The sequence below is a fragment of the Suricata suricatta genome, chromosome 14 (assembly GCF_006229205.1).
Source record: "Suricata suricatta isolate VVHF042 chromosome 14, meerkat_22Aug2017_6uvM2_HiC, whole genome shotgun sequence".
NCBI lineage: Eukaryota > Metazoa > Chordata > Mammalia > Carnivora > Herpestidae > Suricata > Suricata suricatta.
In genome coordinates this window covers 73,082,099-73,096,164 of record NC_043713.1, presented here as the reverse complement: position 1 = coordinate 73,096,164, position 14,066 = coordinate 73,082,099, and the positions used below count along the sequence as shown (strand labels likewise).

At 51.6% G+C, this 14,066-nt stretch overlaps 1 protein-coding gene across 4 annotated transcripts in view; it reads left to right on the top strand.

Annotated features, from left to right (window-relative positions):
• Positions 1 to 14,066, top strand: part of WSCD2 (WSC domain containing 2) — a 110,936-nt gene that overhangs the window by 59,330 nt on the left and 37,540 nt on the right. For 3 of the 4 annotated variants that reach the window (XM_029922283.1, XM_029922282.1, XM_029922281.1), the window contains exons 3-4: positions 9,533 to 9,647; positions 13,568 to 13,752. In XM_029922283.1, the coding sequence (XP_029778143.1) occupies positions 9,533 to 9,647; positions 13,568 to 13,752 (300 nt within the window). Of the gene's footprint in view, positions 1 to 8,431; positions 8,552 to 9,532; positions 9,648 to 13,567; positions 13,753 to 14,066 lie in introns of those variants that run through there. The other variant, XM_029922284.1, reaches the window with a different exon arrangement.

Here is a 14,066-nt window from a genome sequence, read left to right as displayed (position 1 = left end):
ATCATCTGCCCAGGTAACAGATATGGAAACTGAGGCTTGGGGAAGGAAGACACTTGCCTGAGTGTACAGCTGGGGAGTAGCAGCCGCTGGTCTGAACGGAGACCTCCGGGAAGTCTCCCAGAGTCTGCTGATGCCCGTCTGACCAGCATGTGGGGGGAGAGCCTGTAACCCTGCAGCTCTTGAGATGAACACACATGCACGTTTTGGGAATCCAGGCCAGATGGTTTGGGGGGATCTGGCACCAATCAGGACAGAAGGAAAACCTCCCCAGCCTCTGTGTTCCCTGCCACATATCACACTTGCGCTGTGATTCAGCTCATGGAAAACCCCTTCTTCCACCGCGGAGGGAAGCAGGATTAGTGGCGGGGCCTCACACCGGGGAGCACATTCCCCGGCTTCAGTCCCACCCTATGCCAGGCTCAGGAGCCATCCAGGGGGCCCCGCCTTCCCACGCTTGGGGATTTCCTAGAATTCTGCCTCCTTAAGAACCCAGCGTTCACAGTGAGGTGGAAGAGAATGTGGGATGTGACAGAACAGATTGGGGGACTTGGATTCATATTCCAGGGCTTTCCCAACTAGCCATGCAGCCCAGGCATATGGTTTCACCTTCTCATGCCTCAGTTTTATCATTTGTAAAATGGGGATAATGACCCTTCCCCTCTGGGCTTCTGAGAGCTCACTAGGACAGTGACTAGGAAAGCACCCGGCACGGTGCTTGGCACATCGGTAGGTCTTAGAGGTGATCAGGAAGGCCTCATGGATCTGCCGGCAGAAGGGACCCCATCTTCTAGGCACAAGTGAGGTATGAGGTGCTACCCTGATGGAGAAACTGTGCGGTGGCTTCTTTTCCTCTACCCACCCTCCACCCAGCTGTTTCTCTCCCTAACCACTCCCAACCCCTGGTAGTTTGCGAATCCTGAACATGTCACAAGCCTGCACCTTAGGATATGCTCTTACCCCACCTAGGATAAGTTCCAGAGCCCCCTAACACGGCCACCTCTCCTACCTCACCTTGTACCACCCCCTGTACCACCACACCCTGCCCCACTGTCCTTGCCTTTTGCTGAACTCGCCAAGCGTGTTCCTACCATAGGGTCTTTGTATAACCAGTTCCTTCTATCTAGGATGCTCTCCTTCCATATCTTGCATGGCTCCCTTCCTACCCTCCTTTGGGTCCCTAGTCAAACCTTGCCTTTCCGTAGAGGCCTTCCTAACTAAAACAACCCCATTTTGTACCTGGTCACAACCATATTTCCTGGTTTTATTTTTGTCACAGCACTTACTATCATCCAAATGCATCTTGTTTATGTGTTTGCTTCCTTGTTTGTGGTCTGCCTCCCCTACTAGACTGTCAGTTCCATGAGGGCAGAAAGGTTGCCCATCCTGTTCCTCCCCAACCCTGACTCTCTTCATTCAGCACCTGGGACAGCACCTGGCCGAGAGCCGCTGCTCAATACCTACTTGCAGAATGAAGGAATGATCTGGTGGACACAGGAATGAAGGACCTTCTCTTTGTCTGGAGTGCCTCCAAGGGTCAACCCCACTCTTCTGTCAGCTCTCAGCGTAGCTCACCTCCAGGAAATTGTCCCTGACGCGCCCCCCGCCCCCCGTATTGTCCCTGTCAGGGCTCTTAGGTGAAGGGTGATCAGCTGTGCTTGTTGAGGCCCCAGATAGAATGAGAGTTCCTTGTGGTACATTGATACCAACATTCACAACACCTCCATTTGTTGTGAGACTAAACGATCACTGCCCCTTCTATTAGAAATTACTGCCATTTATTGAACACCTACTTTACTCCAGCCACTGTGCTGTTTGCTCTTCATGTATTTGAAGGGAAAGGATATTTGTAAAATGCTTATCACATCTCCTGGTTCATAACAATAAGTCACTTAATAGTAGATATTATTACCAGTAGTAGTAATAATAGCTACTGTCCATTGAGTGATCATTATGGGCTAGACCATGTTGTAAGAGCTTCATTGCCTTAATTACCACACCAACGCAGAGAGTTGGACACTGTTATTCTCTTTCACAGATGGGAAAGTTTTAAACTCAGAAATGCAGGTTACATGGGCAGAAGTGAGGAACTAAGAGCTGAAACAAGATTCATTTAATTCCAAAGCTTGCAAGCCTTCTCCTATACCAGCTAACCCCTCTGCCCCTGGAAATCTTATGTATTTTTATAAAATGTAAAGAGAGAAGCAAGAGAAAATAAGAAAGATGCCCGGAGCCTAGAGCTCACAGCAGGCTGCCTTTGGAATCGGGCGGTGTTATTAAGAAAACACAAATCCAGCTTGTCCTTGATTAACCTATTCAGAGTTCAGCGAGGAAAGACAATGTATTAGATTAATGTCAATAAAAACGAGACACTTCTCTGACCTGACGCTGAACACATTGGTTTTTCTCTGAAGCTGGCAAGGGCTCTGCTTGATGCGGTGATGTGGGACTTGAGCTATAAACGATTCAGAGCCCATCACGGGGCCAGAAGGGGCGGGAGGAGTGCTTTGGGGCTGGGGCTGGGGCTGTGTGGGAAGCCCGACTTTGGAGCGGACAAGCGTCTACAGTGTGCCACTCACCTTGCCGGGTCCTTGACTTCCCCTGGCCTTGGGAGAGCCTATGTGATAAGCAGGGTGCACCTTCCAGTTCTGCAGCATTCTGACTGTGCAGCTCTGGGCAGGTCACTTCACCTCTCTGAGCCTCAGTTTCCTTTTGGGGACAAGAAGTACATGAGAGTAGATGGCTATCATGATGATTATGTAAGATTAATCGATTGTGTGACAAGTGCCAGGCACGCTCCCAAGTATTTTGCATGTCTTTATATCACATAATCTTTGTAGCAACCCAGTGAGGTCACTGTTGTTACTTCCATTTTACAGGGAGGAAACTGAGGCACAGAGAGGCGAAGTAATTTGTCCAAGGTTGTTCAGCTGGAGGAGGGGGTAAACTAGTGTTTGAACCCTGGTGGTTTGAATCTTACACCTGAACCTAGACCATCATATCACCTCACTTCTCAGGGCCCAGGAAGCGCTCAGCTCAGAGACTGGCACACACTAAGCACTTAATCCATGCCAGGTATTATTATCAATAATGTAATTCTGCAGAAGCGTAGAGGCGATGTGACTTGCCTGGGGTGACACAGCTAGTCACAAGCAGACCCAGAAGCCAAATCCAGTTTGATTTTAAAGTCAGAACATGAAGAGGGACATGAGGGAGAATCTGTCCATATTCTTGGAAGTAACAGTGGGGCTCCCCATCTCCTCCAGTGGAAGATGCTGTCGCTGCAGGTTGTTGTGGGTCTAGCGTAAGTCAGGGACTGTGCATCCAGACCCTCAGCCTCACATCAAGCAAGAATTTGAGCCCCTTTCACAGATGAAGAAACAGAAACTCAGAGAGGTTAAGTGAATCCCTCAGCGTCACACAGCTAAGAGGCAGAGTGGATTCCAACCCAATTCTGAGTCTAAAGCTATTATTCTTTAAAAAATTTTTTTAAATTTTCATTTTTGAGAGAGAGTGCAAACGGGAGAGGGACAGAGAGAGAAGGAGACACAGAATCCGAAGCAGGCTCCAGGCTCTGAGCTGTCAGCACAGAGCCCAACACAGGGTTCAGACCCATGAACCACAAGATCATGACTGAGCTGAAGTCAGACACTTACCCAACTGAGCTACCCAGGCACCCCCATTTTCACGTGCGTATTTCTAAAGCACATATTTTATTTGTACATGTATATAGCATTGTATCTTGCTTTTCCACCATGACAGCACCATTTCATTGTGTTAAAAATTCTATGGCAAGTCTGAATTTTTCTAATTTGAAAAAGTACATTTCCCAGTACCTGGAAAATGGCTTAGAAAAGCGTTGCGGTGGGCTGGGCCAGGGGATCTGGGATCACAAGAGAAGGATCCCATTCAGTCATGGGGGTGTATCATGGCTGCCTTCCTGAGGGAGGAGCTCAAATACTATTGAGCTGAGTCCGTAGGACCTGTAGGCTTTGACCAAAGTGAAAGATGCCTCCCTTCTCCCCCACAGAAGCCCAGGTACGAGCAGATCATGTCATGATCTGGCGTGGTACTCGGGGGGTCATCTTGAAGGATGGAGAATCCCAAGATGGCAGAGAAAATCACTCTTTCTTGGGTTTCTTCTACTCTGTGCTGAGCCTGGTGCTAAGGCTCCATGCATAGATCGATGCTGTTACAGCCCGTTTTAACAGCACCCCTTGTATTAGTGTCCCAGGACTGCGGTTACAGAGTACCTCAGAGCAACAGAAATGTGTTCTCTCCCAGTTCTGGGGGCCAGAAGTTCAAAATCAAGATGTCTGCAGGGGCGTGCACTCTCAGAGGCCCCAAGAGAGGACCCATTCCATCCCTTTCCCCCAGTTTCTGGCGTCACCAGCAGCGGGTGACATCCCTTGACTTGCTTCTGCAAAGCCTTCCAGCCTCTGCCTCTATGTTCTCATGCATTCTCCTTGTGGCTCTGCATCTTCAGATGGCCGTCTTGGTCACAGTGATTGTCCCCCCCCCAACTCTGCTTTGCCCTCGTACTTTAACAAATCACATCCGCAGTGACCCTGTTTTCAAATAAGGTCACATACTGAGCTTCTGAGCTTAGGACCTCAACCTGTCTTTTTATTTACTTATTTTGGGTTGGCGGAGGTGGGACGTGCGAGGGGGACGTGGTTCAATCCATGTCACCTCTTTTTTATTCCCACTTACCAGGCAAGAGAACAGCACCTCCAAGAGCTTGAGTCACACGGCACGGCCACTGCAGTGTCAGGAGTGGAACCCAGATCTGGTCGACTCCAGAGCTGTTTTTCTTCTAGTGCAGCATAATGCCTCCTGTTTGTGAATCTGCTCACAAACAGTGAATCAGAGAAATACAAATCAGGTCGTGTTTAGTTATCGTTTTAACAAATTACTTTTATTGAGGAGAACACAATTTCCTGAAAGGGCAGATTAATTGAAACAAAAGAAAACCAGGAAAGGAAAGGGAAAAAGAACAAACCACAGCCAGGCGTGCTCTGTCCCAGATGCCTGTGCTCTCCTAGGCCCCCCCCCCCCACTGGTTCCCGTGCTCGAGACAAATGGGACAGTGGGGACGACTTTGCCACTTCAGCGCTCTTTGGATAGCTGCAAAGATGAGCTGATAGGTTGTGTGAACTCTGTCATTTGTCCCCCCTCGAGTGGCCTGTGATTGTCTCCCTGTTTTACATACCTCACTTCTCCCGTGTCCCAGAGAGATTGTGCCACTGCAGCAGGATTTGAAGGCAAGGTGCCGGCTGAGGCAGGTTGGCAGTAAATGCACTGATGAGGTCAGCAGGGGGACAGATGCCAGAGGTGGGCATGACCGTGGTGTTGGCCACACCCTGCCCGGAAGGGTCTGTAAGGGAAGGAGGAACTAGCACTTGACCCAGACAGGGAGGAAACGGACTCATTGTTCATTTCCTGACCCACGGAGCTCAGCCAGTTCATCGGGTCAGAGTGTGTAATATGCCTTTGTTTCTCCGTGACATTAAGGAGGGACTATGTCTCTTTCCCCCCCTTCCTGTTTACAGATGAGGAAGCAGAGGATGGTCTGTTCATCTAAAAAGCCTTTGAGCATCTAAAAAGCCTTTGAGACATCGCAGACTGATGTCTGGCCTGGAGAGAGGGACAGAGAGCAGGTGACACCACATTTAAAACCCCAGGCTTTGAGGCAGATGGACCTAAGGTCAGATCCTAGCTGTCTTCCAAGGGACCCTCTCTCTCCCACCCTCCCCTGGACGGTTTCTCTGGCTGGGGACAGAAATGTCCTCCTCCCAAGCCGAACCTTGCTGTGGCACATGGGAAGGGCAGCTTTGGAGCAGACAGGCATGGGCGTGGACTTGGTCTAGACCTCCTAGCTGGGCGGATTCAGGCCACTTGGCTAGAGAATTGATACATTAGTTCTACCCTGGTGGCAAGGGATAGAAACCCATCCTGAACTAGCCTGAGATAAAGAAGAAAATGTGTTGTCTTATCAACCAACTGCAGAAGAGACTGGAGTTTCAGAGGAGCCATCTGTGCCCTGTCCCTCTCTCTTTCATCTCTACTTGCCTCTGTCTCAGCTAAGACGGACCGTGGCTTCCTAGTTCTGGGCTCACGGCCGTGGACATCATCACCCAGGGGAAAGAGATTGCTTTCTCCTGTCTTTGATCTGTAAGATTCCGAAGCGTGGGCCACATGCCCTTTCCTGGAGCAATCAATTAGTCATGGGCTGGTGGGAGGGACAGTGTAATTGGCCGGTAAGGTCTATTAATAGAAAACTGGGAAGAGGGGGTGCTTTGGAGATGCAGACAATACCGGTCCACTCCAAGTGGACACGTGCATGTACATTCTCACTATTGCTACTCTGATTACAAAAATTTCACCAGCACGGTCCACTGTCCCACATAGAGCCAGATGCCCCCGCCGTCACCCTTAGGTGAGACCACCCAAAACCACAGCACGTCCGGCTCCAAGGCCAGCATCTCAGGGCATCAGCAGTCTCTCAACCAGGTCTCCGTGTGGCTCTTAGTGACCCTGGGGCCAGAAGGAAGTGGACCCTCCCCATGTGTAAAATGGTTGGAGAAGAGACCTGGGCTTAAATAACAAGCGAGACCCTTACAGGGTGTCAGAACTTGGGCAGATTCCAAAGCTTCTAATTCTACTGAGAAGAGGAAAAACAGAAGTCACGTGAGCGGTGACCAGTCAGAACATACCCCATACGCCAAAACTCAGACCCACTTTTAAGGCAGGTAGGTCTAACGGTCATTGGGATTGGTTTCTTCATCTATAAAATGGGCTAATAAGCGTGTGACTATGAATTTTAAAAAATAGTACTAAGCAAAATAAGCTCGAGAAAGACACCATATGATTTCAGTCATATGTGGCATTTGAGAAACAGCAAAGAAGAAAACAAGGAGAGAGAGGCACACCAAGAAACTGACTCTTAACCACAGAAAACAGACTGATGGCTACCAGAGGGGAGGTGGGTAGGTAGATGGTAAAAGGGGGTTGGGGACTAAGAGTACGTTTATCAGGACAAGCAGTGAGTAATGCACAGAACTGTTGAATCAGGGGTGCCTGGGTGGCTCAGTCAGTTAAGCATCTACCTCTAATCTCAGCTCAGGTCTTGATCTTAGGGTTGTGGGTTCAGGTCCTGTATTGGGCCTCACTGGGCATGAAGCCTATGTTTAAAGAGTAAAGAGGGGGGGGTGCCACCTGGGTGGCCCAGTTTGTTAAGTGTCTGACTCTTAATTTCGGCTCAGGTCATGATCTCACGGTTCTTGGGTCCAAGCCCCACGTGGGGCTCTGTGCTGACAGCGCAGAGCCTGCTTGGGATTCTCACTCTCCTGCTCTCTCTGCTCCTCCCCACTCAGGCTCACCCTCAAAAAAGATGAATAAACTTAAAAAAAAGTCTTTAAAAAATTGTTGAGTCACTATATTGTACACCTGAGACCCCTATTAACATTGTAGGTAACTGAACTGGAATTAAATCTTTAAAAATTTTTTAAAATTAAAAAGGAGGAATGGCCCATAGAGAGCATATAGTAGGTGCTCAATACACACCCCCACCCACCCACACCGTCTTTTGTTCTGATAACAAAGACCTCATGTTGCCAAAAAACCTTCCTGATCCTCCTCTCCCTCCCTGCCAGCCCTCTCTCCTGTCCGTTCCTCCTTCCTTCCCTCTTTTAAATTCTCTTTTCTCCCCCTCCTCAATCTCTTCCCCCCCCATCCCTTCTACAATACTTCCTGGGACACTCTGCCCTTGAGTGAATTATTGACTAAAGTTAGTGTGACGCCCTCCCCAGAGGATCTGCCCCCCAGTTCAGGCGGGAGCAGCACCCACGCCCCAGTCGGGGCTGGGATTCCCATCCGTGACAGCAGGGACATACGTCCGTGAACAAGCACAGGGACAGGATGTGGGCTTCTCCAGAGCTGTCACCATCTGACGTGCCTGCTCCAGGGAGGCCTGCTTCCTCCTAAAGAGGGACTGTTCTTAGTCAACCATATCACCTCTGTCTTTGAAAAGCAATTCAGAGCCATCTCCGGGGCTGACAGAGTCGGCACTTAGCAGGCCAGCACCAGGGGGGGGGGGGGGGGGGCAGGACTGCTCGGCATTGAGCCCCCCCCCCCCACCAGACCATGCTCTCCGCTGTGAGTGAGGGCGGCACAAGCCCAAGGCCGAAATTGACAGCAGGCCAGCCAGGGCAAGTGGCCAAGGGGCACGTGGTATTTTCTGCAGTGCCCTGTGGGGGCTGTTTAATCCTGAGGGCTGGCCGGATCCTGCACTTACTTCCGAGTGCAGTAGTGGAGACAGCGCTGGTTTGGGGCCCCCTAGACCTGGGCTTTGGTCTTTGTTCTGCTGCCAGTGAGCCACGGGTCTCGGGCCAGACACGTGACCTTTCTGTTGAGTCTGCTAAGGCCATGAACATGCCAGCGCTGCCCATGGTTCCCGTGGGCCCTCACGAGGATCTTCGGATTTCGGAAGTCAGCAGTGGTTCAGAACATAGTCTCTGCAGCCAGATCGCCCGGGGCCAGCCTCACTCCGCAGGTATAAGCCGCGTTTCCTTGGGCAAGTGACTTCACCTCCCTGGGCCTCAGCTTCCTCCTCCATGTAGACTGGGAATATCGGTACTTACCTTGTAGGATTGTTGTAAGGATTTGATGCAACAATCAGTATAAACCCCTTAGCAAAGCGCATGGCATGTCCAGATTATGATAATGGTAAGAATATCCGGAGAGAGACTTGGATAAACTATAAAGTGTTGTCTTCACATGAGAATTACTGTTTACCATGAAATACAGGAACACAATTCCTACTTTGAACAAACGTTGTGTATGGTTGATTGCTGGTTTTACGTCATTTAAAATCTTCCTTTGGATGAAAGCACTCCCTTTGGCCCGCATGTAGGCAAACTGTAAAGTACCTGCGCAACACCGTGAATGGCCAGTTTCTTGTTCCATTCACTTTACCTTTGTGCCTATAAATGTTTCTACCATGGTGTCTGGCACATGATAGGCACTATGGTAGAAACATTTACACAGATCATTCCATTTTGACCTCGCTGGGTTAGTATTTTCTAACCTAGTGCTTTTGAGATGTCCAAGTCCACAGGTCCAAGGGAAAAGAGCATCTTAAGGCAGCTTGTAGAAATGACAGCATGCTATCATCTGTCTTCAGCTCTACAGGGCTGTCTTAATATGACCTCTTCTGTGTGGCACTTAGTGAATAACCTTGGCTTGGCTTCCTGGGTGCTCAGTTGTCACCTGTAGAGAGCCCAGGGTCTTGGCTTTACCCCTGGCTACACAGAGGGTCCCTTCCCCCCCTGCTGGCCTGCACTGCCCATATGGATCAGGGTCAGCCAGCACACAGGGTGCTCGGTCTCCCGTTTCTGCTTTTCTGCTCAGAAGGAGCAACTGGGACCCAAAGGTCAAGAAGGCCCCATAACCAGAGGGACACTGGGGGCCCCAATTTGCAAAACCCTTTCTTCTTTGTCCCCAGCCAGATCTGACTTTTCTCCTCTCCCCAAAGCCAAGTACATCGGCTGTTACCTGGATGACACCCAGAGCCGGGCCCTGCGAGGCGTGTCCTTTTTCGACTACAAGAAGATGACCATCTTCCGTTGCCAGGACAACTGCGCAGAACGGTAGGGCTCCGACGTCCCAGGCCCCACTCATCTGAGACCCCTTCCTCCTGTGCGGTTCTTTACTTTCCTGTGGAAGGGCATAGCAGAGGATGAGCGTGACCCAAGGGTGTGTATGTGCACGGGCATGCACATAGGTGAGCAGGACTGTTCGGGAGTCAGATTGTGGGGGTCTGTGATCGTGGACTTGTGTGACTGTGGCCCAGGTGTGAGTTTGTATGTATGGCATGCATGGTCAGTGGGTTATGTTTGTAAGCTTCGTGCACATACATAGCGGTCTTTAAATACTAGTGGCTGTGTGTACAAGACACTTTGTGAATCTGTGGGCAAGGGTCCAGACTTGAGCTTGTGGGAAGGAAAAGCCCACAGGTATGAATCTGTGAGTGGGAGGCTTGCAAGGTCCATGGGAAGGGTGAGGGGGGGAGCCTGGGGGTTAGGGGTACTTAATCCCTGGTCTTTTCGGAGAAACACAGAGTGTTCTCCCATTGAAGAAGAAAATGATTTTCTTGATGAGAACACACACTGGGGGAAGGGAGATGGGTTTCCAAAGGTGGACAAGGCCCCAGAAGACTGGCAGGTGGGGACGGGACCCTCAGTCTGGGTCTGAGCGCCAGCATTGCTGCCTTGACCTCTAGTGGCTGTGAAGATGTTGCTAACATGCTCACCTTCAGACTCTAGCTGACTGGCCCTGAAGTCACAAACTGAAGGACCTCAGCTTCATGGCTGTCACAGAAATGAGCAAGTGGGTGGCCCAGGGACTCCTCCCTCTGTCCTTCATGAAGAAACACTGTCCCCTTTATAATTGTCTGCCTGAGCCCAGGGCTCTCTCCAGCTTGGGAAAGTCTCTGAGGCCTTGATGGTATCGATTCATTAATTTATGTATCAACCGTGGGGAGCCCAGGTGAATCCCAGAGTCCACGGCCTCACGGAGTCACAGCCTTGACAGGGAGACAGCCATGTAGACAGAGAAGGGCAGTCGAGTAGGGTGAGGGTCCAGATGGAATGAACCATAGACCAGAAATGCAGAAGAGGGCCCCTAGCCCGCCTGGGATGTCAGGAAAGACTCCGAGGAGGTGACGGCCAAGGTGAGCATCAGAGGATGAGTCAGATGAACTCCCGTAATTCACTTTAGTTCAGCAAATATTTATTGCTGCCCACGTGTGCATCCAGGTGCTGGAGCTGCAGGGGGGAATCAGCCACAACCCTGGCCTCTGGGGGCTCCCCAGCTAGTTGGGAAGACAGAGATGTGAACAGACTTGGGTGGTAGAAAAGCAACAGTTTACATGTGGCGGGCATTTCCCTATACCAGGCACTGTGCTTGGCACTTTCCAGATATTAACTCGTATCTTCCACGAGACCACTATGAGGCAGGAGTGTTTCCACAGCTTGAGGAAACCAGGGTGTGGAGATACCACGTGTGGTAGGTGCTGGGCTGGGGATGCCGTTTAAAGTACAGGGGGCTCCTGAAAGTTGAGGGAACAGAGGACTCAGGAAGAGTTACAAAGGTGAGATCTGGAGCAGGGTTTTGAAGGATGAATAGGAGTTTTCTAGGTAATCCTAGGAGGATAGAAATAACAGCACACTCAGACCAGAGATCATGACACATCCTAAATACCCAGCATCCTTGCGTAGGCAGTGGGGGGTCAGTGCACAGAAGGTCTGAGGGGAGTTGTCTCGAGGGGAAGCTGGAAGGCTGGCTGAAGTCTGCTGCCACGGAGCCTTGAATACCACCTAGAGCATCTGGCTTGGCCATGGGCAAGGGGGCACTGCTGGAAGGTGTTAATCACGAGAGTGGTGTACATTCATTCAACAAATACTTATTTAACATTTACCCAATGCCAGGCATTGAGAATGAAGTAGTAGGTAGTGGCGGGGGAGGGAAGGGGCAGGGGCAGGGAGGGTAGACCTAGGATAGGGTCCTCAGCCTTCAGCCAACATCAGCTTTACCTGGAGTCTTGCAAAAACAGATTGCTGGACCCGGTTCTCACTTTCTAATTAGGTGGGCTTGGGGTACGGCCCAAGAGTTTGCATTTCTCACGAGTTTTAAGACTGTACAGACTCCACAGGTCCTGGGACCTTGGTGAGAGCATCGCTGTGCTGATTTTCACACTCAGCTACACGTTAGACTCACAGTGCCAATTAAATTAGACTGTCTCAAAGTGGGAGTCAGGTGTGGCATCTAAAAACTGTTCTCGGGGTGATCCGAATGGCTGTCCATGTTAAAGAACCACAGACAGGAGGGCTGGTGCGACGAGCCAGGCCATCTGGAAACTTCTCTGCATTGGTAGAAGCCCCGAGGGGCGGGGGCTGGTTTAGGGAGTGGAGAGGTCTGATCTGTTTTAATTCCGGAAAGATCCTTCTGGCAAAGGCCACAGGAGGGTTATCAGAATCAGTTGTCTGAGGCGCTCCCAGGGACACCCCAGTGGCGTTAAGGATAGCAAGGCTAATTACTTCCCTTCCCATATGAGTTATCCATTGCTGGGCAACAAATTATCCCCAAATTTAGTGTCTTAAACCAACAAACGTTTATCATCTTACAGTTTTTGAGTGTCAGAGAATATGGCCTGGGAGTGGGATTAGCCAGATGGTTCTGCCTCCGGGTCCTCATGAGCTTGCTGGGGACTGCGGGGACCTGCGGCTGTCGGAGGACTTGGACAGGGCTGGAGAGTCCCCTCTCAAGACAGGCACGCACGCGGCTGGTGGCCGGAGGCCTCGGGTCCTCACCGCACGGACGTGTCCCCTTGTCCTCAGGCCTACTTGTGTGTCCTGACGTGGCCGCCGTCTCCCGTCCAAGGGAGGGGGCGAGGAGGAAGCTCCCACCTGCTCTGGAATTGGAACACCCACTGGGAAAGCTGTTCTCTTTTCCTTTGGGAACTGTTCCTTCTGTGCGTGGGGCCAGTTACACGAGAGGGGTCCAGGACACGCCAGAACAAGGGCATCAGAGAGACGGGAAGACTAAGACGTGCGGAAAGGAGGCTAGCCGCGCCCCAGGATTTGGGGGGGTTCAGGCACCAGCCCATTTGGTTTAAGCTGCTCTCCCTGCATCGGCCAGCTGAGTGTGTGCAGCAGGCAAGGGCTGGTGCCGCCCAGGTAGCTGAGGCGCGTGGGGGCATGAGTGTGGGCGGGTCTGTCTCTCCAACTGCCCCCAGGTGTCCAGAGTGACGAGCTGAGCTGACCATTCCCCTCCGGCCAGCCTTACGTGGCCAGCATTTTGCAGGCTGCTGCCAGAGGAACCTTCTGGTTGTGCCTCTGAGGCAAGAGGGGCTGATAAGGGCTTATCCTAATCCTCTCCCTTCGCCCGTACTTTCTGCAGCCAAGGGCAGGCTGTGCTGTTTCATCTGTTTACAAAACAGTGTCCACAAGTCCTTTTTAGGAAACAATCCCAAGGCGAAGGGGAAAATAAGTCCTTGCAGTGCCTGGAGTTTTGTTTTGGTTTGGTTTGGTTTGTTTTCGGAAAAGGAATTTTTTCCTTGGCCGGGTATGTGACCTTGGTTTTGCCATCTTCCAAGGGGATACAAGAGTCCCTGCCTTCCAGCTCTTTTCAAGGGACATGGGGTTATCATTTCTAGGGGATGCTTCCCAGAATAAACGGGCTGGGCTCTGGAGATATAATCAGCGCATGGCTCTAGACAGGGAGGAACAGGGGAGTGTGTTGGGACAGAAGAACCCTAGGCTTAGAGGGGTGTGTGTGCATGTGTGTGTGTGAAGTGTGCCATGTGTGGACGTGTATGAGGTGGGTGTCAGCAGGACACGGTGTGGCTTTGTGGGCAGGTGTATGGAGATGAAGGCAGGTGGGTGGTCCTGGTGGGTCCTTGTGCCCAGAGCCCTCCCGTTGCCCGGGTCTGCACTTTGCTGGGAAGCCTCCGTGATCCCCAGGGTCTGTAAGGTGGTAGCCGCCCGGGACTGACAGCAGCCTTCCACAGGGGTTACCTGTATGCCGGGCTGGAGTTCGGTGCCGAGTGCTACTGCGGCCACAAGATCCAGGCGACAAATGTGAGCGAGGCGGAGTGTGACATGGAGTGCAAGGGCGAGCGCGGCAGCATGTGCGGCGGCGCCAACCGCCTGTCGGTCTACAGGCTGCAGCTGGCCCAGGAGTCTGCGCGCAGGTGTACGTGAGTTGGCCCCGCCCCTTTCTGCAGGTCCACTGCGCGGCCCAGCTGCTCTCTGCACTGCGCCTGCTGGGGCTCCCCAGCACTCCTCTCAGCCGTGCACCCACCCCACCTTTCACTGTAGCCCTTGCAGAGCCCTTTGGTCCGTGGAATTAGAATGTTGCCAGGAGCTGCATCTCCCCCCTCCCACCCAGATCTGCTTCCTGACCCACCTTCTGACATCCTCCTCCCCGTTCTTCCTCCTTGACAAAGTGAGCTGGAGCCTGAGCTCGGCCTGCCTTCCTGGTTTTCTGAAAGCATGTTGTCTCTAATG